At 34.9% G+C, this 27,432-nt stretch overlaps 1 protein-coding gene across 1 annotated transcript in view; it reads left to right on the top strand.

Annotated features, from left to right (window-relative positions):
- The first annotated feature begins 3,399 nt into the window (after nucleotides 1-3,399).
- Nucleotides 3,400-27,432, top strand: part of LOC118749794 (dynein heavy chain 3, axonemal-like) — a 40,415-nt gene continuing 16,382 nt past the window's right edge. The window contains exons 1-8 of the mRNA XM_036484572.1: nucleotides 3,400-3,612; nucleotides 17,033-17,158; nucleotides 20,665-20,825; nucleotides 23,425-23,676; nucleotides 23,810-23,929; nucleotides 24,001-24,546; nucleotides 25,637-25,948; nucleotides 26,027-26,174. Of these exons, the coding sequence (XP_036340465.1) occupies nucleotides 3,400-3,612; nucleotides 17,033-17,158; nucleotides 20,665-20,825; nucleotides 23,425-23,676; nucleotides 23,810-23,929; nucleotides 24,001-24,546; nucleotides 25,637-25,948; nucleotides 26,027-26,174 (1,878 nt within the window). The remainder of the gene's footprint in view (nucleotides 3,613-17,032; nucleotides 17,159-20,664; nucleotides 20,826-23,424; nucleotides 23,677-23,809; nucleotides 23,930-24,000; nucleotides 24,547-25,636; nucleotides 25,949-26,026; nucleotides 26,175-27,432) is intronic.

Raw genomic sequence — 27,432 nt, 5'->3', positions numbered from 1 at the left:
TTTCAGCGATCAAAATTAGCCCGTAGGTCTTTTGTCGGTTTTGAAATCTTCATATGACTCTAGGTGATGATGAATAATCGGAGGGGATGGTCGGTCATGCATCCTTGAACCACCATAGTGTCAATGTACGTATCTGGAATCAAGAACAGGGAGCTCTTTAGTCCAGTTTCACGATCTGAGATTTTCACTATAAACTTTCTGTTAAGATAAATCTATTTGGTCATGGGGTCAGAAAGACCACATCTTTATAACCAGGGAGAAATATTGTCATCAGATAGTGTTGAAGTACTTTCATCATGGCTATGGAAGCAAAAGGCGTAATCAGTTAGCTGGCTGACCATGCGGTAAGATCACTCTGTCAAATTGGAGTAAAGACTACATATCAAAACCGCGTCTGCTTTCAGCAATAGTTTTATGAAGATGGTAGTTCCAACTAAGTCCTTTACTTAACTTAATTCCTAGATATTTGGTTTCTTCGGGGTATTTGAGCACGGTCCCTCCAAGTATGACCGACTCGAAAACTTATTTATAGATTGTAAACGAAACGAAAACAATTTTAGGCTGAGTCCTTCACGTCTACACCAATTTGAGGTCGCCAAAGTATGAGCTCTACCTTTTCTTTTTCCATTTTGAACTTCCTACAGCTATCACTACTTGCCAAACCCATTTTAAGGACTAACAAATTGTGAGCCCTTATGAAAACCAACAGAATTCTACAGTCGATCCTTATGAGTTTAAGTATAAGTTTTGGTTATTTCAGATCAGGTGACCAAAGCATGTCCCTTATACTTACTTACTTTTCCCCCATGTTATAGGGCTAGCTTTTTCCGGGTCTTGGGACACATTCCCTTTTAAGAACCAGTAGGGAGATAAGATTTCAATGTTTAGTAGCACTCCTTGCTTTGCCAGAGCATCCTCGCTTTCGTTTCCCGCATGCTCCTATACCCAGGTACCCAGTACAAGTGAATTTTTCTAGTTTATGCTAGGAGTGTTAATTAATTTTTCTATTTTAGCGCATTCTTTGAGGTCGTCGTATTTGACACTATGGATTTTATCGCTGCTTGGCTATCCATATAGAAATAAACTAGTTTGCTATGAGCAAACCGCCGCTGTTCGGAAGCTCCACCGCTTTTTTATGGCCGTGACTTCTGTCTGGAAGATGCAGCAGTAGTTTGGTAGTTTGAGCTACTTTGTTTTCCTATTTCATTGAAATATATATATACCTACACCTTCTATCGTTGCATCTGAGAACACATGAATTCCTCTGCCTCCCAATTGCAGACCCTTGCGCCATCCATCCTCCTCCATCATATCTAAAAAACTTTCTCCGATATAGTTTATGTTTCCCACCAGATGATAGTATGGACTGCAGTTGAATTGACCAACAGCATCGAGTTTTCAGTGCTATGTTTTTATGCTCAGTGCCCCTGTCGTCCTAGTCCTCAGTGCTGCTATTATTCCTACCCTATTGATAAGTTTTGCACATGTTTTCGTATTCATTGTTGTCCACCACATTAGTTCTCCCTAGAACAGTACAATATAATTCCCGATGAAGAACACTATATCCGTTTTGACCGGATATACATTGAGGCTTGTGAGTACCTGGTTTGTCAATGCAAGGGAGAAAAACATTAATTGCACTTGCTAAATAATATTTCCAACTCGTAAAACTGATTTTTAAGCTTTGCATATACATATACATACATACATACGCATCGCTTAGTATGGACTTTTAATCTCTAATGCCAGTTGCTTTGCACAAAAAAAGTCCAACGAATTCCAATACCTGAATTTTCAGTGCTAATTGCACTAAGTAGAAAAACAATATGGATATGTAGACTTAATGATGCCTTTTCGTATGTTTGCTAATTTTGCTGGAATGCATGCATGCTGAGATAGGTAATAGATACCTTTGCAATTGCAGTCCATTCACGGTTTTGCACGGTTTGCATATGCGGCGGCTATTTACCGCCAGCAATAAGCGCCTTTATTACGCTAATTTTACTCGCATTGATATCATAATTCATAATCATTCGACATTCAGCATTTCAATCGAAATTTCTATAGCACGGCTTTGCACTAAGTACTGCATACATACATACATACATACATGCACACATACATACATACATAGGGTACATGCAGTTACTAAGCCGGCCACAGGGCTGGATAACCATCATCATTGTATCACATTGCATGTCATATTTTGTTATTGTGCTTGCTTGTTATTATTGCAGTCTGATTGAGCAACGGGATCGTGATGCACTGCTGGACATGGTGAATAATGCATGCAAAACGAATATACGCTTACCACTGGAGCGAGCTTTCGCCGACCGCTTATCCGAGCCGGGTGCCAAACTGACCGATGATGATTTGCGGAATTTATTTTACGGTAATTATTTGGAGCCAGATGCAGATCCGAAAATTTACGATGAGGTCGAAAGTTATGATAAATTGGAAAAACTGATGCACTACTATCTGCGCGATTACAATGCATTCTCGAATACACCAATGGACTTGGTGTTATTTCGTTTCGCTATCGAACATATATCGAGGTGAGTAGAGCGCGGCTGTAGCGGCGGTTCTGGCGGCTGACTGCAAACGAACAATTACTACTACACAATCAAGCGTGCATGCGTGCGAATTAAAATGCAAATATGTATGCACAAACATACACAAACACATAGCCAAATACAATGTATGTACATATGTATTTAAATGCATTTTCCAAATCAGCACTGCACCAGCGTCAGGCTCGCGGTTGTGTCCGTGGCGTATACGTGACGGACGCGCCTGTGTCATGCAAGCGCGCAAATGGCAGCCAACCAAACAGCCAAGCGTGTGATTGTGTGTACAAAATTCAGTAGATATTATTATCGGCTGTACTGCAACGGCGTGCATGTGCGTGTCAACGCAATATGGCAACTCTATTAATTTTATGTTTTTGCGGTAGCACACTGATGTTACCGCCGCCGCGCTATATGGCGTACCACCACCACGCCCAATGGCGTTTGTGGTCGTAGTTTCGCCGCCTGCGTTCATGCGGTTTTCATTGCCACCACCATGCCGTGCGCGGCAAGCAACCAGTGGCCGTACTGTAACCAGCTATACCGCTGGTCATCAAACCGACACAACACCGAAATTCACTTATCTGTTCATCTGTATGCCGCGCGTTTGTACGCTCAATTCACTCATTGCTGCTGCATTCACTCAGCCATTGCAATTTGTTTTTTTCTTTTCTTTTTTTTCTCATTTCATTGCATTTCATTTGATTTCATCCGCTGCTGCTGCTGCTGTTTTGGTTTATCCCAATGGCGGTGTCGCTATTACAATTGGCACCACCGTGCCATTACCGTTATGCGCCTGCGTTGGTGCTGCAGGGTCTCGCGTGTATTGCAAATGCCGCGCGGCAATATCCTTATGGTCGGCATGGGTGGTTCGGGACGTCGTAGTTCATGCAGACTGGCCGCCAGCATTGCCGATTGTCGCCTGATGACCGTGCAGGTGACAAAGACATACTCGCAAACCGATTGGCGTGATGATCTGAAGAAGATACTGATGACAGCCAGTTTCAATTTGAATCATACGGTCTTTCTTTTCACCGATGCACAGGTGAGTCGAAACGAAATTAATTAAATGTAGCAAATAAAGTCAATATTTGTAAATACATACATATGTACTATCGGAGATGAAAAAAGAGTTGCTCAGGAAAATTTAATCTTCCTTGTTTTTTGTATTATTATTTTTTTTTTTAATTTGCTTTCACGTGTTTTTTATATTAACACATCAAAGTGATGCATTGTTTCTTTTCTGCGGTAAGAATGAAAATATTATCATTGTACATATTAAAAAATTGCTAAAGAATTGTATGAGGGGTTGATGGTTAAGACTAAACCTAAGGTTAAGCTAAAGGCAAAAGTTATGAAAAATCAAATGAAGACAAAGAAGAATGTGAAGACAACGTCTAGGCTGAATATGACGACGGATAGAAAGACGAAGACGAATACGAAGGGTAATATGTAATCGAATATAAGTACAAATACGAGCGCGAAGCCGAAGTCGAAGTCGAATACAAAGTCCAATACGGAGACAAATTCGAGGACGTATGTATATGAAGACTAAGACGAATACGTATACGAAGTCGACCGCGAAGCCCAATGCAAATACAAAATATAATACGAAGGGGGATACGAATACGGACAAGAATACGAAGTCGAAAGCGAATACGAAGTCATATTCAAAATGCAATAGGAAAACAAATGCGGAAGCGAAGTCGAATACGAAGTCGAAGTCGAACACGTAGTCGAATACAAAGTTGAAGTCGAATACGACGAATAATACGAAGGCGCATAAGAAGATGAATACAAAGGCAACTATGAAAATAAATATGAAGGCGAATTCGAAGTGAAATTCGCAGACGAATATGAAGTCGAAGTTGAATACGAATACGCATAATAGATACCGAGTTGAATTGAAGTTGAATACGAAGACGAATGCAAAGTCGAATACGGAGTGGAAGAAAAAGACGAATACGAAGTTGGATAAAAAGTCGACGACAAATACAAATAGTACTACCCAAACTAAAGGGAATTTTTTTGATAAGACTTGATGGTAGTATTAGGAAAACATTCTGGCATCAATAGGTATTATCTTTGTTGTGCAGCATTCGCAAGCATACACATCGAATGGTACATTGTAGTCAAGCAAGCTCGGACTTCGGGTGTTATTCCTTACTGTCATACGTACAAACATATACATATTTTTTAAGTAAAATCTCCTTCTCTTCTTACTGTTTTTTGCAAAGACGATTATGAGGAAATAACATTTTTTTCTACGCCTGTCATTAGCTCATAATGCATACAACAATTGTTGGTCGGTCGAGATCGCCCTGCACACGATCATAAAGTCGATAATGGAAGATTTCTTTCATTTCAACTTCACTGCTTCACGAGATCGAGTGGCTTTTAGCATTCCCCTTGAGGGGATATTGGCGAATCCCTTGGTAAGCTAGTGGTCTATACCGCATTACTTACGGTTTTGTACCACGCAATCTGAGGCGGAACTGCTGCAGCAGACTGGGGCAGTGCCAAAATTCCAGGGTAAGGTAAACATGGGCATGCCGCAGGTTGGTATTCTCTCAGCCTTACTTTGGATTTGGGTCGAAAATAGCCTGCTGCTAGAAGAGCTGGTGATTAGATGCTGCCTGATTATTTCCCATGCGAATGACTTTAGACTTTTAGTGAGAGGAACATTTCATGACTTAAGCGTTAGCGGACTCTATGCAGTCATAGATAAGCACTAGATGGGACTACACTATCAATGTCAACTTTCTTGATCCGATAATCGCAACTTACTTATGTACTCCACCAGATGACGCTGCAACTTGTTGGTTACCAGCCTCTGGGTGTCTAAGCTGCCGGTGGCCGCAAAAAGTTGTTCTGTAAGAAACCACACAAATGTTTTCTGGCGCTTCATCCTCATTCCCGAAAAAATGTAGGCCGATAACCAAACACCAAACAGTGCATCTGGACGGGTGTAACTGGTGCTGGTGTGTTGCCCTTGGATTCTTAGAGCCCCACAATCTACAGTTTTGCTTGGAAATGCGCTTCATCCGACATCAAAACATTACCTAGAAAATCAATTTTCGTGGCTAATTGTGTAAAACGAATAGCGAATTGTAGTCGTTGTGGGTGGTCTTGCTGTAAGTATCCATTATGATTTTCCAAGAGAAAGAGAATAACACCAATATTAAAAAATGGCCTACCCTGTATAAAACCAGACCTACTTCATATCCGCAATTGTACACTTACACGAGTGTTTTGATGACTTACTACTTAAATAGTTACATTTTCAACATAGTTACATAAAATAATTTGCTCGATAAATTGCATATAATTCTAGGTGCTAATTTCAGAGAACAGCAACAGGGTTGAACTTCTCTGGACTATTCATGACAGGCATTTAGGATTACCGAATTTGATTAAAAATAAAAATTAATAATTGCGTGTTCACATTTATGCAGGCAAACTGCAGTTATGTATGTGTATTAGTAAATACATACATATATATATAGCTACATAAATATGTGTATGTATGTATATATTTTAATAATAATTTCGAATGCATTATAAATACATCATTGCATCATTTTATTTCATTAGTTGAACATACTACACATATTTACCTATAACTAATAGAATTGAAAGTCTCTGAATGCCAAATAATATTACTTGCCAGGAATTTAAATAATTAAAAATAAATCAACTAGGTATTGAAACATTGGCTATAATGAAATTTTGTAAACTCACTTATTCAATTTCGTACATAAATACTTATACTTGCATATGTATGTACAAGTACATTTGTGTTTATAAATACATACAAACATATACATATATGTATATGCATAATCGATTTTTGTACAGCGGGTTCTCCATTAGGAAGTTAATACAAAAACAGGACCACAAAAAAATTCAATGAATGGCTCTTTTGACCAAATAGGTGTTTCATATATTTTTTGGGGTCGCTGAACACGAATCTAAAGTCCGTTTTTCTGCATCACGTCAGGATTTTTTCTTACCTTAAAAAACTGGCGGACTTTATGTGACAGACAAAATTTTACAAACATTGATGGTTTTGTCTAATTCTTGAATTGCACTTTTGTCCTGATGAATGACTTATGACAGATGATGTTTACCAATTCGACGTCGCTTATTCTAAATATACCCTCATTTGTTTTCTCGCAGCTCTTGTTTACTCTAGCTTTCACCTTCGTACGTTGGCTGACTATTGTTGGAGCATTCAGAACAGCGCTCTGGTTGCAACTTCTGCAAGCAAGTCTTGTGAAAGAAAGTTTTTGTTTCAACTTAAAATCTTAATAAATTATATTAACTACATTGCCGGAAAAAAGTATTGGCACAGAGAATTTTCAATATATGCAATAATTTTAATTTTGATTTTTTCCGCTTATTTTTTACAAAAATGTGGTTCATTCACTTTGTGCAAGACTGAGAAAAATTCAATAAATTTTTATGCAATTTCCAACTTTTTAATCAGATTTTTCAGAATTTTTTTTTGAGTACGCAGTTTTGCAGCTCCATCAATTTTAATACAACAAAGTGCAAGTTTGAAGTATCTGAGACCTACCGTTGATTTTTGGCAATTTTCTTCAGGCAGTTTCTTCCATCAAAAAATAAATAAATGCTCGAAAATACTTTGTATGTGTCATATTTTCTAAATTAGAGCTGATACAGAAATTTCAATCATATATTTGAAATCATAACTAAAAATTAGGCCAGTATCATGTGACGTAACCTTATCATCAGAAATGCTGCTGTGCGTTGTTATGAAGCGAAATTTGAAAAATCCAAAATAGCAGATTTGATATGGCGGCCGAACTTTTACGAAATTATTTAATTTCAGATTAACCAAAAATCATAGATTTAATTACAAATTGAAAGTCAGTGGACTTTTTTTCAAATCCTTGTTAGATTTCGATCTAAGACACTTAGCTGTAGATTCAAAAACCAATACAGGTGACAAATTTCATAGAAATTAAACAAATTTTGTAACAGCCATTTTGAATTTAAAAATCTGAATTCATATTCGTAATCAGCGATCTCAAGAACCCCTAGACACCAATTTCTATATAAAATCCATTTTTTTTTTTTAATTCGAATGCCTTTTTGGATTTTGATAGCTGATTCGTAATCATAGAGGTTAGAAAAAATTTCTGTCGTAATTGAGCCAAAAACCTAAAAAAATAATTATTTTTTTTGTCGATTTTTTCAAAGATGCTGTGTAATTGGCCTCTTGGATCGCCTATGTACAGTCTGAATATACAGTACAGAAGCTTTAAATTCCTCCTGAAAAAAGCTAGAAAATAACAAATTTTGTCTCTACATATAATAAATTTTTAAAGCACGATATTCTAACTTAAATATGAGGCCATGAGAGCCATGGGAGCCAGGGTAGCCTAACTGAGATTTAGTCCCGGTTTAGTTGTCTTATGATGTGACAGGCGTCAACACATTGCTGTAATGAACTTTTTCCAAATATCTCAATATTTATCAATACATATAAATATGTATAATATAACTCAATATATCACAGTTCATTATTTTTGTAGATAGGCCCTTATGTCCTCATATGTATGTATGTAGCTGTTTTTCTTTTTTCCTCAACGCTCTTCATGATTATACGAAAATTTTAAAATATAATAGTTATTATATTGACTCTGTTCAAATTTTTCCCAACCTACAACTCAAATGGTAATCTTTTAATTCTTCTAAATTCTTCTAATATGCAACCAATATTAAAGCACTTCTAATTTTAGACCCTGTAAAAACGAGTCACTATGCTTTGATGAAATTAATAAACTGCGAGTGCATAAATCAAAGCTGGTCACACAAATCAATGTCATCCAATGCACCTATGGTCTAATGAGTAATTTAAATTGACAACTAATGTAAAGATTTTACATACGTAATTATATTACACTCTAGCGAAACTATGTTAAGTTCACAGCTCTACAAATTTTACTAATAAACGTGGACATGCATACATATATTTACTTTACATACATAGTATTTATGTAAAAATATATTTATGAATATGTAAATACGCAGCCTGAAATAATCAAATATTGCATTTGTTAACAATAACTAAGGGACATATGTAGGTATGGAACGTAAATTGCAAACATCACTTTACATTCCGCCTTATTGAATGCATAAATCATTATAAGTAGTAAGCAAATTGTACTATAAAATCATTGTTATAATTATTATTCACAACCAGCCTATCCAAATACATACGCATTTACATATCTATCTATAAATATTTGTATGTATGGATAAAGCTCCATACTTATTAGCTGAGTGGCGCATAGTATCAAATAATTACAAAAGTAACAGCTAATAAACTGGGAATATTTGAATGTATGTACATATTGGGGTGGTCCTTAAAATATCAATATCTTAAAATATCAAAATTAAGTTTATTTTAACAAATCTAGTGAAATGTCTGAAATATTAAGAAAAAGCAATTGCTTATTTTCGTTCATACGACTCATTTTGTTTTACGCATAAAATAAAGACATCCACGAAAATTTCAAAATTTTTAAAATAGTTTTTAAGAGTAGCTACCAGGGTTTGAAAAAATGTATTATTGCAAGTCAATATTTTCTCGAATATTTGCATCTAAAAGCCAAGTTCAGAGTTTTCAAACCCCATTAGCGACCCCTAAAATTCGTTTTAAAATTTTCAAATTTGTGTGGTTGTCTTTATTTTGTAAGTAGAAAAAAAACAAAGGGGTTCCCTGTGATTTTGTTATTTTTAGGGACCACCCTAGTATATATGTATGTATATTGTATTTATACAATAACTAGCAGTTCGTGCTCGATTATGTATACATATGTATGTATGTACAGTGGCGGTCAAAAATTTATGAATGGTGTTTCGTTTTTAATATTTACAATGTTTTACAAGCTAAAATTTTTTTGATATTTTTTATAAAAATATGGTTCATGATTTAACAAAAATTTTATAAATCACACTTTCAAACTTTACACAGAACTTAGAAAAAATCCACAAATTTGTATCTATGTTTCGAGCTTTTTAACCAGAATGTTTAGAAATTTTTTGGGTATGCAGTTAACAAGCTTATAAAATTCTAGTAAAAGGAGTGCAGAATTGTTTGAGCGGCTAACAAATCGCATTGATTTTTAATAATTTTTTTTTTTGTTGACAGCGTTTTGCACTTTTTTCCTGTTATATACATATATAGTTTTTGTTAATGCATGAACCATATTTTTATAAAAAATAGAAAGAAAACTTTTGCTAGAAAAATATTGTAAATATTAAAAACGAAACACTATTCATCCATTTTTGACCGCCACTGTATACAACTAGGCATATACAGTGTCGGACAAACGTATTGGCACAATGAATTTTTTGCAATAAAAGCAAAACACATACAAATAAAATCCTGTGTGCAAAACTCAGGAAAATTGAATAAATTTGCGTGGTAATTTGCAACTTTCAAATCAGTTTAAATATTCAGTTTTATAGCACATTGAATTTTAGTACAAAAATTTGCATGTTTGAAATTGCTAGAAAATCGCGTTAATTTTTGAAATTTTTTTTTTTTTTTGAGAAAATGAGCAACACCTTGCACGAAAGTTACAAATTACCACCCAAATTTATTGAATTTTTCCTTATTTGCACGCAGGTTATGGATTTTAGTTTTATGTGTTTTGTTGTAGTAAGAACTATATTTTAATCAAAATATTGGCAAAAAGCAATAATAATAAAAAATTGTGAATGCATTGCGAAAAATTCTCTGTGCCAATATTTTAATTCGGCACTGTACATATATGTAGTATATAGTATTTCGTTGAAAACAAACACAGTGCATTCAGTTAGTTTGGTTTCTAATAAATGCATCGAAATTGATAATAATGTCGGACTAGCTTATTTCGTATTTTGTTCAGCCATAATCATATGCCTAGTGATGCGTTTGAAGGTTCTTTATACTCTTAAACAACAATACAGACGTAAATTTACACACATAAATTTTTAACTGTTTTGTTGCTGTGCAGACATGCAGAAATAATTTCCTTTGTTAATATGAATAATAGTTACTAACTAATGTAATATTTTATGCTTTTCAAAGAAAGCTTTGATAACAGCAAGTCCGACATTTTTATTTTCCTCGTGAACGAGACAAGTTCGGTTTTAGAAGGGTTAACTTCTATCCGATTTTCTTTTGCCCAGTGCCGCTTCCATCAGCTCTCTAATTGTTGGCCGGAATTTGCCGGAAATTAGTAAAGCCAAGTCATCAGCGCAGGCAACTAGCTTCGTTCTTTTAACTTTAAAGCTTTCTAGCTAAAATTCAGTTTAAGGGAATTTTTCCTATTGGCCACCATTAAAACTCTTCGCACTCAAGTATTTCATACCCTCTTGTTTTTAGACATTTTGTCTTCTCGCTTCGCCTTCAGCTCCCTAAATCGATTTTACATGGCTTGCGTAGCGCTCGATTGCAGCGCGGCTGTGTAGGTGACATCTATTGTCTCTTCAACCCACTCAATTTTACAGTTGTTCCTTGGGACTCACTGAAATCTGACTACTTCTACGGCAGCGTCCGTTTGGTGAAGAGTGACCTCAGGGAAAGGGTGTGAGAAGCAAGTGCCAAATAAGTTGGCTATCTAGTAGTGGTTCGAGTCGATGTTCGGTATTTGAAACGTGTTTTCCGCCTTTCATAACAAGATCGATTCGGTCGTGGTCTGAGGAAAAATTTATGCTGGACTCTAGTGCTGCAGTCTATCACGTTTCAGGTCACGGCGAAGTCGTCTATCAGTCAAGTCCGTTATAGCATGTTTCATCGTAGAGGCAAAATTTTCCAAATAGATATGGAGTAAAAAAATATACAAAATTTTCAATCCGTACATATGTTTTGATAACCTCTATTCTATGATGATTTGTATGTGTAATCGTGACATAAAGAGCAACAACACTTCTCAGCAATTTATAGAGGCTATCGAGGTGAATTTCGAGTTTAGGAGTATTTCGTTCACGGAAGCGTCTCAGCCCTGCAACTACTATACTACTACTACTATACTTATTTTATTTGATTTCATTTTGCAACAGTTTCCGTATTGTTAGTAGTTTCATATACATAGTTATCTTCCTTAAATCATTCCCAACGGGTTGCCTTCTAACGTTTTCATGAATATTTACATACATACATAACTGCTTTATATGTCATTCGAAGACAGCTGGATAGACAGGCGCCTGGACAACATGAACCAGCATAAATATATGAATGGATATACATTGTATGCACATACATTCAAACACAAGCCGTATAGTATGTAGTCTAACAACTAGGAATACATTAATTAGAAGCCAGTAGGCGTTACATGTAAACCTCCATACATAGTACATACATATGTATATGCATAAATAGTATCTATGCATTTGCATACATATGAACCATAAATAGTAACAATTCGAAATTGGTGTCAATGCTGTGGGGAAATGTATGGACATTGGTAACAAATGTTATAACAAAATCAATTAAACTGTACGACACAGCTTTGAACAATACACGAGATAGCTATTGTTGAAATATGAATGCTTAATAAACATAAGCATGCATCTTTGTCTACACTAATGCATGTTCTATACTATGTGTTGAATATATGTACATAGGTACGTTTTTACATATCGAATGCAGGTAGAATGCTTGTTATACACATATGTATACCCTGTCGGGAAAATCTCTAGTTCTGAACTGATGCGCTTCCAGAACATTTAGAACCCTTTAGACTGGTTCGCGATAAATCTCTTTTGCATGCAAACAACTGGCGAATTTAACATAGCGATGTCCTAGGTGGTGTCAATTGCCCCACGCTGCATCCCTCTTTCGAGAGTTCCAAACTAGTCCAAAATTCTATAGTTCCGAACCAGTTTTAAAATCGCCAGACGAAAGAAAAAAGTATCATGATTTTCAATTTTTTGGTTCCTCCGTGTGTGCGATGTTAAGTTATTTTTAAGGAAATGTCTGTTTACATACCTTTGGCTGTAGCTGAGTTTGTAGAGGTGCTCGCTGTTATTGGTTAGATTCCAGACGGTCCCAAGATCTATGCAAAATAAACTAGACCCCCGCTGCATTGCTTTTTCGATAGTTCGGAACCAGTTCTAAATTCGTCACTTTAGATATAGATTTTTATTGAAAAAAGTGAAAAAAATCAATTTTTTGATAGACTCACTTTTCGCCGATTTTGGACTGATGGGGATCTAGTCACTATCGGACTGGTTCGTTTTTGGCCACAAAAAGATTAGTACGGAACTAGAAATTTGATTCACTAGTCCGCGGTTTCCCTGCAGGGTACATATGTATGTATGTACGTTTGCTATTGGTAACTACTATGTTGTCATGTGGTAATGAGTGTCGATGTCAGTGTGGTAAGACAAGCAATATTGAGTTGTGGCAGCTCGCAACTGACAGCTACATACCCTCATCTAGCTAGTAGCTAGTATGGCCCCAAGCCAGGCAACATAGACATGGAAGATCAAGTTAAGGAATGCATTTACAAAATTTTGAAGTTAGGTAATAGTTATTGCGTTCAAATCTTTTCGAAATTTTAATAAATCGTTGCCGAAGAAGCCCTCAAAATTATCGTTTAAAGACCTCTGAACTCAGATGAAGTACGGCCAAGTGGTTATTCAAACCCGCTATGTAGAGCGCATAGGGTATACTCATGAGGTATACTCATTGTTAAGGCATACTTAGGTTAGTAATAGCTTTAAAATTAGCAACGGTAATGATTTTTATTCCAAGCATGTAGAGCAATTTTTTAGACCTAAACCGCACTTTAAGGTTTATATATGTCATCTGAAAGGCAGCTTAATTTCCCTGAAAACCCGCCTAAGCTAAACGGAGGAAATTCACTGAGTTTTCTTAGCTTAAACCCAAAACTGCCGCTATTCAATTTCTTAGTATTAGTCAAATTTATTTCAATTTTATAGCATGCACTAGAAACCAAAAACAAAAGTGTACCTGACTTTCTGTAACAATGCAACACTTAACTGCAATGCAATTACAATACAAGCAAATATGACAGCAAACATAATGACAAGGTGTATGATGAACAGGCGATTAAATAGTGTCTGCCAAAAGCAGAACACTTGTTTACAGGCGTATGACTGATTCGGAAATTATGTATGTGACTGAATAGGCAGAAATTTGTTAGCAGCTGCATGCTGGCAGTGCATATATACTTATGTATATGTATGTATAAATGTAAATATGTATGTAAATACATGCGGTACATTTCACGCCAAACCGGACACCATTTGGTCTTTGCATTTCCGATTTTTTAATAATTCTTTATGTTGATTAAGTAGCTATTGAAAGAGATCTTTTTTTTTAATTTTTTCGCCGTTTTCGAGTTATCGATTTTTGAAAAAAAAAACATTTTATAGATGGCAAAAACTATTACTGGTGTATCTAAAGAAAAATTATTATTCACTTTTAGTACTGATAGCTGAAACATGGAATTTTAAACATCCAAAAAAAAATTCTTAGATCCCATTATCGGACTAGACTCCAAAGGCGCGGAATGTGTGAAAGTTTTATAGAAAAAAATTTCAATAAAATCGATCAGTACGGGGGCTCCTAAATATGTCAACATCAAAGCTTTGTATGGTTCACCCCTTATTTGCTCTACGTACAAACTAAAGACATCCACAAAACGTTTAAAATTTTTTAATAAATTAAAATTTAACAGAAAGTCTATATTAACTCTCTTATTTTTCATAAGTTTCTTCGTAGTTTCGAACATAATTATTTGTAAACCAGTGTTATTTGAAATTTTGCACTTATTCCGAAAGAACTCAAACAAATGAGTATATGGAGATTAATATTGCATGATAAAAGCATTTGCGATGACTACGAGTTAATATGAATAATTTTCAATACTATGTATGTATGTATGTCAAATTTTTCTGAATTAAATTTTTTGAAACCCGCTAAAAAATTATTTTAAAATTGTGAAATTTTCATGGATGTCTTTAAGAAAAGTGTGTCCCGAACAAAAGCCTCTCTGAACAAGGCCTCTCTGAATTGGTAATGTCATACAAAAAAAAAAACACTATTAAAAAAATAGGAGACGCAAATGGTGTCCGATTTGGCGTGGAATGCCCTATATGTGTATTACATATATATACATACAAAAATATGTATATGGACTTTAGTAGAAAATTATTACGTTACGGTTGTTTCGTAGACAGTTACAGATTTATGCAATTTCAAGTGAATACGCATCTACAGCAAATTATTTGGTCTTAACATGGCAGGTGTATGTAAACTTGTACGTGCTCGCTTTTGTGCCTTTATTCATATTGAATACATTTACATAATATTCTGATAACTCTTCTATCTTTGATCAATGTCAATTAATCCGAAGCTGCTACTTTAGTTAATAGTTATAACTAAAATGCACTTTATGCCTACTTGCAGCAGAAGCTGTGAGGAATAGAACAATACAAATCAATACGCTTGAGGCTACTCCATATATCTGTGTTCGTATGGAAAAGTAGCTTATGTCGAAAGGCTGGCTTTAGTATAAATCGGCATTCGCAGTATACGATTGCGAATGACTCACTGGCGCTGAGCTGTTGTAGAACTTTTGGCAAATAAACGTGCAAGAACTAGTTCCGATACTAGCAAGTCAATATTCTTATTAAGTCTCATCAAAAAATTCCTTGCCGTTTAAAGAGTAAAGGGAATGCCGCATTATACTAAAGCCAGCCTTTCGACATAAGCTACTTTTCCATATGAACACAGATATGTATACCATTTTTGCAATGTCCAAACGGGTACAGTTACCTAGAAAACTTATGGCTGGAAGCACATTTTGTACTACGAGCAAATACAAATGCCGAAAGCTATAAGCGAAGTTTAATTGCAAAATGCTAATTTGACACCTTTGGCTAGTCGCTGGCCGAAAATTGAAATGAGATTGAGAATTCTCGTTTGTGTGTGTGTGTGTGTGTGTGTACTAGGCTGATTAGTTAACAACTTAATTGAGAATTAAGAAAACAAATCATAAAAATTTATTATGAAATCTCATGGGCAAAAATAAATCCTTGTCAATAAAAAAATAAGAATTCCATTTGTGCTGACAAAAAATTAATTAAAATAGTTTAAAGAACAGATTTTTTAAGCAAGAAGTTTTTTTATAGTAATTATATTTTATAGGTCCTCCAAAAACCGCCAAAACCCCAAGAAATAAAAAATGTTTAGTATGAAAAAATGGTTAAAGAAACAATTGGGTATTATTATGCCAAGAACCTTATACTGCCTCACCGATAACTTAGGCTGAAAACAAAGTGTTAAATCAAGAACGGTACTCACCAAGGGCCTTATAAATGTAGGTGGGAAAGTTGTCGCTATAAGATAGCTAGCAGAAAAAAGACTCACCTTTGATTGCATCCCCAAAGACAGTGGTGTGCATTTGCATCCATGCCTTTGATGACGAGTCTTTGCGCTTTTTTCGCTGCACTAGCTTATCTTGTTTAGCTGGCCAGCAACACTGTACTCCACGTAGCAGGATGCCAGAAGAATAGCCACTTATCTATCTCGTTTTATGACGAACCTCCGTCAGATACTCAATGCTATAAATAGAAAGGGCGGTGGCATCGAAGCTCAAAAATGTCCGTCGAAACGAGCGGCTATTCTTCAATAATTATGCGGTGTCCACTCTAAACTATTTATTTACTGTTTGACCACATAGTTGATCTTATTCGTTACACTTATTTAGGTTTGCCAAGCTTTTATGACTTATTTAGGTTATTCTCAGCTACCCTTGCTTCGAGCATTCTTTAGTCGAAGATAGACGCTGCCGTACCCATCGACATTTTACCAAGCTCCGGCTACAGCAGGCCTAACGCTTCCTGGAGGATTTTTGTAGTTGTGTCCCTCATCTTTTGGCTTTTACAGCAATCGCAAAGCGTTCTCTGCCCACGGCACACACTGGTTTCATGCCTAAGCCTTCGTTGTCTCATGGATTAGAGCACTACCACCCCTTTATCTGGAGCTTTGTTATCACTGCCTTCAGTGTTCAATCATCATTGTGACTCTCGGTTGCCATATGTTCATATTTCGCAAAGTTTCATACTGGGAGGCTGAATGCATCATCCCTAGTCTCCTGCTCCATGCTAACACACAGCTTTGGATGCTCAAGGTGCTGTACTACCGCTCCTGAGTTACTTATTCACTCTAAGCCAACGTTTGCTGTACCAAGACCTGCCACCGCGTTAAAGTGCTTGCCTTCGACATGAAAGAATGTAAAACTCGAGAAAATCGGATTTAAAGTTTACAGAGCTCCCGTAGTGAAAATGAAGAAACATTTTCTTCTAATGAGCTTTTGTTAATCGATACAGTCATGAAATTTTCACACAAAATAAATAGAAGAAAAGGTGGCGGTCATTTCTGCATTAGTTAATGTACTTATTTTATCTTGCAGGCTATCGACGAAGGTTTCATAGAAGACATTAATGGCATACTTAACACTGGCGATTTGCCCAATCTCTATCAACTGGAAGATAAAGCGGCAATTATGGAGAATATGATGAGCTTAGCAAAGCAATTGGTGAGTAGTGAGTTTACATACACATACGTATGTATATTATATTATTCAACTGGAATATATATACTTACATACATACATACATACATAGTATGTAAAATTATTAGTGCGAGGGTAATGATTGGGAAGTTGTGGCAGGATAATTCTACTAACTAAATTACAATTAATTTCACATTAAAAAAGCGGGTTTTGCATGAATTTTTCTCGATTTTTTAAACTTGAAATTCGTTGCCATTTGTTTCAAAATACAAAATAGTGCTTCAGACAATCGCGCTCTTCTCGATGATGGAGAGGAATAAAACAACAATCCCCCTTTCAAAAACTGTCAAATTTTTTATTCAACAAGTTTGGGCTATAAGAACTAAAGTTTTCCGACGAACAAAACCACCACTTTCGAGTCGTCCCTCCAAGTACAAAAAAAATTTCCTTGTTAGCTTTCGTGATGAAAAGCTCTTTTGACAGAAAGCACTTGTATTTCATTTTGGTCGCTCTGCTCGAACAGTCGCAATGACGGAGTGAGCAAAGCAATCGCGTGCCATTCGAGAGATCCGAGATCGATTTTAATTAAATTTTAATTTTAATTTTTTTTTTTAATTTAATATTCTTTTATTTTAAGATTTAAACGTTTTAAAAAGAAAAATCTAAAATAAATATACATAATTTTTATTTTTTTTTATTTTTAGAAACCTGTATAATTTTATTACATTAATTTTATTTTCTTTTCTTTTATTTTTTGTTTTAAAAAGAATTTATTTTTATTAAGGTTAACTTTTAAAAACTTTTATTTTTCTTCTTTTTTAATTAAGTTTTTTTTTTTTTTATTTTCCTAAAATTTTTAGAAGGAAACACTTTTCTTTTTCCATTTCATTTATTTTTAAGTAACTTATTTTATTTAAAAATTTTTTTTTATTTAATCATTTTTTTATTTTAAGATTTTGTTTTTTTAAAAACAAATAATGATTAGTGTTTTGTTTTTGGCCTTCTTATTTATTTCGTTGATTTTTGAGCTTCAGGCCGGTTATTAAATAATAATAATTATTATTATTATTAAATAAATTGGTATAGCTTTATTTATTACATTAATTGTTGCCGATATTTCGTCTTCAAATGCACTGCTAAAAGACAAATAGAAAAAGGGTAAGATCTCCTCGTTAATAGCTCTTTCAATTAGTATTTCGAAAGACAGAAAGATAGTTGCTAGAATAGAAAATTTCTTACGAAAGACTTTCTTCCTTCGAAAGCCTGTGGTGAATTTAAGGACAGTTGCCAGAATTGTCCTGTAAAACTTTGTTCCAAGAAAGTTCTTGAAGCATCAAAAGAATTAAAATCAGTTATGCTTACATATGAGCAAATCTCACAAGTTGTTACATTTTTCGACAAAAACGTGGTTTTTCTCGAAAATGGTGGCACACTTACCTTATACAATGCATTATATTTAGTTTTGCATAAAGAACAAGATTTCATTGCAAACTTGTATTTAAACGAAAACTTAAAAAAAAATATACTAAAATAAAGTCGGAATAACAAGTTGTGTATGTAACATATATAGGTCCCGTAGTACAATACACAGCCAGATAACACTTTTACTCGCACGTCTTAATTTAATAGTCATATCAATTAAAAGTAATTAAATATTCCCATAGAGTATTTTCTATTACACCAGTCAACACGATTTAAATTTTAGTTGGATTATATTTTTGATCAAAGTTTGCTTTTGTAAAAACTAGAGCTATTTTTAAATTTTTCTGGTTAAATCACTAATTTTTATATTTTTTTTATAATATTACTTTAAATTGTGATTAGAAAAGTTTTTGCTGGATATCTTCTTTTTATTTAAGATTTGTGATAAACAATAACATATAAATGTAAAATAACAGGAAATTAATGTCTAAAAGTGAATATTTTTCGTATTTCTTATACTTATCGACGTTAATCAGACAAAAGCAAACTTTAAGAACTAAAAATTAAAATTCAAGTGTTTTTTTTTAATGTTTGAAATGAGAGTCTTAGCATGAGAACAGAAACCCAAAGAAAAGAAATTTTTGTTGTTACCGGTGTTATTATATATTGATACGTTTTGGCAAAAGAAACATTTTCACCATTTAATGGTAACATTTTGAAGTACATATCTTAAATTTTATTAAATTAAAAAATCTTTAAATTTCAAAAATTACAAAATAGCTGTGACAGATATTCTGCATGCTGCCATTTTTTTTAATTAAGTGGCACACTTTTAAAATTTCACAGATATGTTGTATTTGGTGCCAACTTACATTGACTCTAATATGAACATTATATCTTGAGACTTCCCAAAGTTATTAAAATTATTATCGTTTATAGAAAGCATTCTCTTTTACTGCTTGATAAAAAAAAAGATGCATTTCAAGACACTCAAATTTTAATAACTATTTTATGATTTACAAACATTTTGCTTGATTTTTATTTTTGCCTATAAAAATTTGTGTTGTTGCTGTCGACGATGCTACTTGATATGTATGTATTCATAGTATGCAAAGACATCATTATTTTAGTGCTATTGCAATAATAAGCGACAGCTCGACTTGATTTCGCAATAAATGCAATAGCTGCAAAAACAATTGTCGTTAATACAGCAATTACAATAGCAAAGCTTAACAACTACAACAACAACCCGATACTACCAATAACTACTTATACAAACTGTATGTATATATGTATTTATGTATGTATGTATGTATGTACTTAGTACAATAACAAGTTGTTATTTCATGCACTATGTTTGCTTTATTTCCGGCAACACATTCATTTCCGTCTTCCTGCCCTGATGCCACTCCCATGTCGGTCGTTTGCGGACCATCGAATGACAAATGTCGGTTACTTGCTTGGCCGCTCCGATGCGACTTCCTTTAACCTGCTTTATAATTCTGTTGGCTTCATCCTCAATTTCTGTCTTCGATACATTTTCATACTGCTTCCACTGCTTGTTGCTGCTGTGGCTGCCATTGCCATTTCCATTGCTATTGTCACTTCACACCACTGTGGGAATTACATTTGCACATCTTCCGTCGCCTGACTGCACTACCACTGCATTTCTGCCTGCCTGCCTGCCTGCCACTCAACTTGCCCCGCTGGAATGATGCGCCGCTGCACTGCTACTTTGCTGCCGTGCTGCTTTGCTGTATATCCTCCTTCCTCAACGAACTACTCACACAATCGATTCATATTTCAACTGCATTATTGAATGATGCATCTTCCTACTTACTACGTACTGCCGCAAAATGTTCGCTCTCTCTCTCTTTCTCCATCTGGCCATCTGTGTATGCAACTGTCACTGACGTCGATGCTGATGATAATTTCCTGCAAATAAAATACACACAACGAAATCAACAATATTTACCATCGCACATACCATATCTACTATTATCTACATATATATTCTACAATACAACTGCAATTGCAACAACAACAATTGATTCGCCCTCTGCGCTTTGGGCAATTTTTGACTCAAATGCGGGCTAACTGACGCACAGGCGAGACAAATTGATAATTCCCCCTCAGAGATGTATGCATACTTTATCGAAAGGATACGTGAACAGCTGCATATAGCATTGGCATTTTCACCGATTGGCGATTCCTTTAAGGAGCGTTTAAGAATGTATCCATCATTGATAAACTGTTGCACGATTGACTGGTAAGTGTGAACGATTACAACAGTAATACATAGTATGTACATCTATTCGATGTAAGTGCATAGATGCATATAAAAATCTACGTATGTATGTAGGTATGTAAGTAGTTTTATGTAAAATGTACAATCGAGCACCCTTCTATTAAAACCAAAAATATATAAATGTCGCCAAAAATGTCAGCAAAATCGGGGTTCGTAGGTATTATATGTAGCAAGCGTTTAGTGGATAGGAAATTTCTTCAACATGTTCATATACGTACATACATATACATATCTGTATTAAACTTGTTGAACCAGAATAAATGCTGTATCCTGCAGGATAAGGAAATGTTTTTGGCGTAAACTTCTTTTTACAAAAATATGTTGTACAACAAAATGCTAGCATTTACAGACTTACAAGTGGATGGATATGCAGTCAGTGTGGGTGTTGGTAGGAGTACACATATGCACTTTTATCAGTGTATTGTACGTAAGGTTTGCAGAATTTCAAAAATCTGTCACTCAGTTGAAGAGGTATCACACACGAATTATGAGGTACGCTATCGATCTTCCCTCGTGTATAGAATATAAAATCAAATATAAGCCCAAACGTTTAAAGAAGCATGAATTGGAGCTACACTGTTCTAAAGCGGTAGGGGTTCAAGGTATTATTAAGAAAGAAAATCATGGCGATTTTATGGATTGTGAAAGACCCTTTTTCTTGAAAAACTTTAGAGAAGAGAGGAAAATGCTCTTTATGTATGTATATGTTAAGTTGTTAACATAACCATGCAATGCGGAAATTTTTGGAGTTTTCAAAGACTAAAATCCATTAGAAGTCTAGTACCAGGATTAAAAATATATATGAAACTGATTTAAAAAAAAAATTGCAAACGTGTACACGATCACAGTTTCTCGCACAGATATCGCATACTGAAACCTCGATAGTGGTTTTCATATTCCATACAAAAAATGCGAATCATTTTAAAACTGCGATTTTTGCGTTGTTTTTATCAATAATGCTTTTCTAAGGAGCCAATGTTTGTACATAAAAAATAACAAAAGAAATTAAATGGAATGCATATTTTCAAAAAGGTAGCTGACTAAGTAGTGGAGTAAAAAAGTCTATGCTTCCATTATAGGTCGTTAAAGGATTAAACAAAATTGTTAGTCGTGAACAGTTGCCTTTACTCTTTTCTTAAAGTTTTTGGTTCAAACAGTATGGTTTTCAAGCTCTCTTTAATTTTGCGCAGAAAAAATGATCATTTCGTCTACTGTGCAGTGATTAAAAAAATAAGTAAAGAAAATAAGCATAAATATGATTACCAATATGGTACCATAGATGCATTTTTTACCTAACTGTCACTCCGATTTAAATCCCACTGAATGACAGCGCTTACAACCTACGCTCTTGTCAAAATCATCCTTCTTGCTATATGGGTTAACTCACCAAATTAAGAGACTAAAGCTTTAAATGTAAAATGTCTCTCTGACAGTTTCATTTTGGCAAACAACAACAATTTCGCGCCATTGCAAATATTTAATTGAACGCTCCAATTTATTTTGAAATGAACGATTTCACACTTTCATTTATTTATCTAATGATAATTATTTATACAATTCTACTGTCCCTCATTTAGACATGTCAATGTACAGCACTAAAAGGTCACTAAAATTAACATTTTACATTACTACTACATACATACATATGTACGTATGTACGTATGCATATAGACGCTTCAATAGTTTAGTCATTAGCTGGCAGAGCGTTTGAGTATTTATTATGTGTAGGTACAAACATATATATGTGTAAGTACTATAAACTAAATATTTTAGACGACATGGGACACATGAGTGTAAAAATACCATTTGAGTATGTACATTAGATCGTACCACCTTTTAAACAAACAAAAAAAGTTCGCTAACACCTCTGGGTCTAAACTATTTTTCCAAATCGATTTTTTTTATATTTTTCGGTGACATCTACATTCGGAAAATTTATCTTAAAGAGTTCTACTGAAATAATCGAAACACCTTCTAGGAAAAAATATAATGATTGCTGGAGAGTTTTAAATTACTGACCTTAGGGTAGTACTTTAGGTTGAAAAGCACTGAGATCTGATGAATAAGTAGAAACCAGAACAGAGTATTTGGGATGAATGAACTTTGGAACAAAAAATTGTATCCTCGAGGCCCGAACACCGATATATTATACTTTAAGATCCGACTGGAAATGCCGATGATATTGTGAAAAAATTTTAAAAGGCGACACCTATGTACGTCCGGCCAAAAAATAAAATAAAATTTTTTATAGAATTTGCACTGCAAAAATATTTTAGACTCCAAAGCGTATGGCTAACTTTTTTCTGGTGGGGTCTAATGTACAAACATACATACATATATATGTAGGCATGTATGTAGTATCAGTATATTGGAAATCTTTGCCAGCTGTACATACTAGTATATAGTGAACAGTTATAGTTATATAAGTATACTTCTATTGATATCTTGCATCTACATATACATTTGTATGTAAGTATGTATGCAAGCGCACTCATACATATGTACAAATACGTAAGCGCCCGTCTGTCTGTCTATATCTGCATCGCTTGCCGATTTTCAGGTTCATGCCTTGGCCGGTTGATGCCTTGGAGCGTGTTGCTGAATATTTTATCAGTTCAATGAAATTGGGTCAGGCACAGGAGCATGCCGAGTCTGGCGCAGCCGCCGCTGAACGAGCATCTGTAGATACCGCAGAGTCAGATACTACCAAGAAAAGCGATGAAATGGAGGAAATTGTGCTCAGTGAATTGGAATTGGAGCTGGTACAAATTGTCATGCATTTCAATAAATCCGTCTTTGATGCGAGCGAACGGTAAGTAAGTGTGCATTAATCAGTTCTACAAACAGAATAAAATGATAAGTGGGCAGACAAGTACGAACCGAAATAACGAATAAGATATACACATTAAATTTCAATTCACATTATCTCACACATAAAACTGTAGTTGCTACTTGGAATTGGGACGACGTAATTATGTGACGCCATCATCGTATTTGGAGATGTTGAAATCTTTTAAAATTTTCTATGTACGGAAATTGGATGAAATTACCAAACTGAGAGATCGGTGAGTGGAGGCGCTTACAATTGCTGCGGTGTTTTACTTTTTATTTTAATTTTTATATGTCTATAATGCAGCTACACCACTGGCTTGGAGAAGCTAGACTTTGCCGCTAGTCAAGTCGGTGAAATGCAGGCGAATCTCTATGATTTGCAACCCAAACTGAAAGTGCTGTCCGAGGAGACTGAGCGTATTATGGTGAATATTGAACGCGAGACGGCGGAGGCTGAGAAAAAGAAGGAGGTTGTTGGCGCCGATGAGGCGGCGGCCAATGAAGCAGCTGCCGCAGCACAAGCGATTAAAGACGATTGCGAAAGTGATTTGGCTGAGGCGATTCCTGCACTAGAGGCAGCATTGGATGCGTTGAACACACTCAAGCCAGCTGATATTTTCATTGTTAAATCGATGAAGAATCCACCATATGCGGTGAAGTTAACGCTTGAGGCAGTTTGTGTATTGAGAGGTTTCAAACCGGATCGTAAGCCAGATGCTAGCGGACGTATGGTGGAGGACTTCTGGGGACCATCGATGCGCATGATAGGCGATATGAAATTTCTTGAGTCGTTGAAAACATTCGACAAAGATAATATACCACCGGCGAATATAAAGAAAATTCGAGAAAAGTGAGTGCGAGTAGTGTTAATTTGTTTTATTTTTGTTTTTGCATTGAACCGATTACAAGTTGCGAATTGACACAAAAAAACGCCGAGGCACGTAAACTTAATTTTGGATCGTAGATTATGGATATGTATACTATTTTTCCAGATCAGGGCATTTTCCCAAGATATTTTATTTTTTATGAAAAAATCAAACTTTAACAAAAAAAAAATAAAATAACACAATTTTTTTTATTTTTTTTATTAATACCTCTCCTTTTGCCAAAAACTCAACCTTTAAAATCGCTGGATAAATGAACAACTTTGAATGATCAAATGAAAATGTTCAATAATTTTTTTTTTTATGAAATAGAAGCAGGAAAGAATGTTACTCATACGCCATAACGTACGTGGCCGTACTCGTACATGGCGTATGAGTAACATTTTCCACGTTAGAGTTTGAATTTTTCCTCATTCGCAGCGTAAACTTAAAATTAAAATATCTTGCAAAAATTACCTGATCTGGAAAAGCGTTAAAGTTTACGTGCCTCGGCGTTTTTTTTTTGTATCGATTTTGCATACCTACATCGCACTGCATCATATCGCCAGATCACATGATAAATATTTTACCTAACATGAAATCGTGTTTCTATACTTTTTAGAGAATTAAATATAGCCATCATAGAGTGAAAAGTTGCTAAATCCACCTTTTGAGAAATTAAATACGCATTGTTTCGAAAAGGTACAAAGCGCTAGGCTAAAAAGTATGGCGCTATGGAAAGATCGGCGGTTCGGCCACGCTTCTATACTTCACACTAAGGGTGTTTATAACCAAGAAATCCGCCCCTAAACCCACCTTCGGCATGCTCTTTAAGACGAAAGTCTCGTGAAGAATCTCACGCGTCCACTTCCAGTCGAAAATTTTTTTCGTTTTTTCAATAAAAAAACTTTTGCCTGAATTTTAGTGGGCGTGCAGGGGCGATCTAGGCCACTTCGGATAATAACTTATAATTTTTTCACTAGCATTTTAGTACAAATATTCGTAGAACTTAATTATATGTGAAAACTTCAAAAAATTTCTCACCTCAACTCATCAAATCAACTCTCCAACCGACAGATACATCCCCGATCGCGATTTCGTGCCAGAGAAAATCAAAAGCGCCTCAACTGCTTGTGAGGGTCTTTGCAAATGGGTGCGTGCCATGGATGTTTACGATCGTGTGGCAAAAATTGTGCAACCCAAGCAGCAGGCACTCGCCGAAGCTGAAGCAGATTTGGCATCGCAAATGGAAAAATTAAACGCAAAGCGTGCTGAATTGCAAGTGATTCTGGATAAGCTGCAAAAATTAAATGATTTCTTCGCAGAAAAATCACGTGAGAAGAAGAGGCTTGAAGATGAAATCGATAATTGCGAAAAGAAGTTGAATCGGTAAGCGTCGAGTTTTCAACTGATATTTAAGATGGATATTAATTTTCCCTTATTTATCTCTCTCTCTCTCTATTTCAGCGCTGAGAAGCTACTCGGTGGCTTGGGTGGTGAGAAGACACGCTGGTCTGATGCAGCCAACAATTTACACAAATCCATTAGCAATATTGTCGGTGATGTTTTGTTAGCTGGTGGCGCTGTGGCTTATTTAGGATTCTTCCCCACCGAGGTAGGTGGATTGTTTTAAATCAGCGAAGCATAAATATTCCACTTTTCTTGGCTTCGCAAATGACTCACAAGATATTTACTGGTTCGGGGATTACAAGTCGTATCGAGATATTGTATTGAACGCTTCTAGACTACCTGCATACAAATAATTGGGTCTTTTAAAACACCTTATCGTAAAGTGAAGTGGAAACCACATCAGTGTAGTGGTACATACATACATACATATGTAACACCGTGCTACAAAAACCAAAAAAAAATTCAAACCTCACGAAACTATGGGTTATATATAATAAAACTGCGTTTTTAATTTCTTAGTTAGTTAGGACTTTTAAATTTAAAAAGTATGATTAATTAAAAAAATTAATTTTAAAAAAATTAAGTGCAATATGGAATAATATGGGTACCACCTAAAAAAAATCTGTAGATTTTAAAAAAAATATAAGTCTTTTAGTTCGCACGGATGAATAGGTATTGAAAATGTCCTTTTAATTCATTTTATTTTTTTAAGCTAATAAAGTTAGTGGTCGTGTGTATATTAGTCCTTAACATAAAAATTTTTCAAACATTCATATTGCAAACTTTCAATGTTATTCGAGGATAAAATTAAAAAACAACTTTTTCAGTACCTTTTCGTTCTTATGCATCAAAAAATTTACTTTTTTAAATTCTATAGGATTTGCTCTTTTAAATATATAATGCTCATATTGTTATTCTACATTGCACTGAGCTTATTTTTATTAATTTTAAAGTCCTTTTAAGAGGAAACGTAGTTCTACTATTTTTTCCCCCAGTTTCGCGAATATAACTATTGATTTTTGTGTGTGTAAAATTTACTGTCGCACGGTGTAATCGGCAAAAAAAAATCACAACTTTTTAAAATATTCACTATCCACCTGCCGCCGTCATTAAAGCCTCTCGTTTAAACTGCTCGCCTAACGCGCTATTAGCATTTTCAATAGCTGCAAAAAAGACAAAATAAAAATTAAACTTTCAACTACAACTATCGCCGAAATTAATCACTCTCGACGCGGCTTTTGCATGCTCCAAAATCGTTTGTAAATTTTTTAGCTTTACGCAGACAGTTATCTAGCAATAAAACGCGCTAGAAAAAATATTTATTTATTTAGGTATTTAAAAATATATCTAAACTACATAGTATAATATTTTGTGTATGTACATTAGGGTGGTACAAAAATACAAGTAGAAAAAAAATTTAAATGTTAAGCTCTAACCGCTAAAAAAAGTTGTATTTAGAGCTG

The sequence above is a fragment of the Rhagoletis pomonella genome, unplaced genomic scaffold (assembly GCF_013731165.1).
Source record: "Rhagoletis pomonella isolate Grant_MI unplaced genomic scaffold, Rhpom_1.0 Rhpom_scaffold_00049, whole genome shotgun sequence".
Taxonomy (NCBI): domain Eukaryota; kingdom Metazoa; phylum Arthropoda; class Insecta; order Diptera; family Tephritidae; genus Rhagoletis; species Rhagoletis pomonella.
The sequence above is the reverse complement of the archived record's forward strand: the minus strand, read 5'-3'. Positions and strand labels throughout refer to the sequence as shown.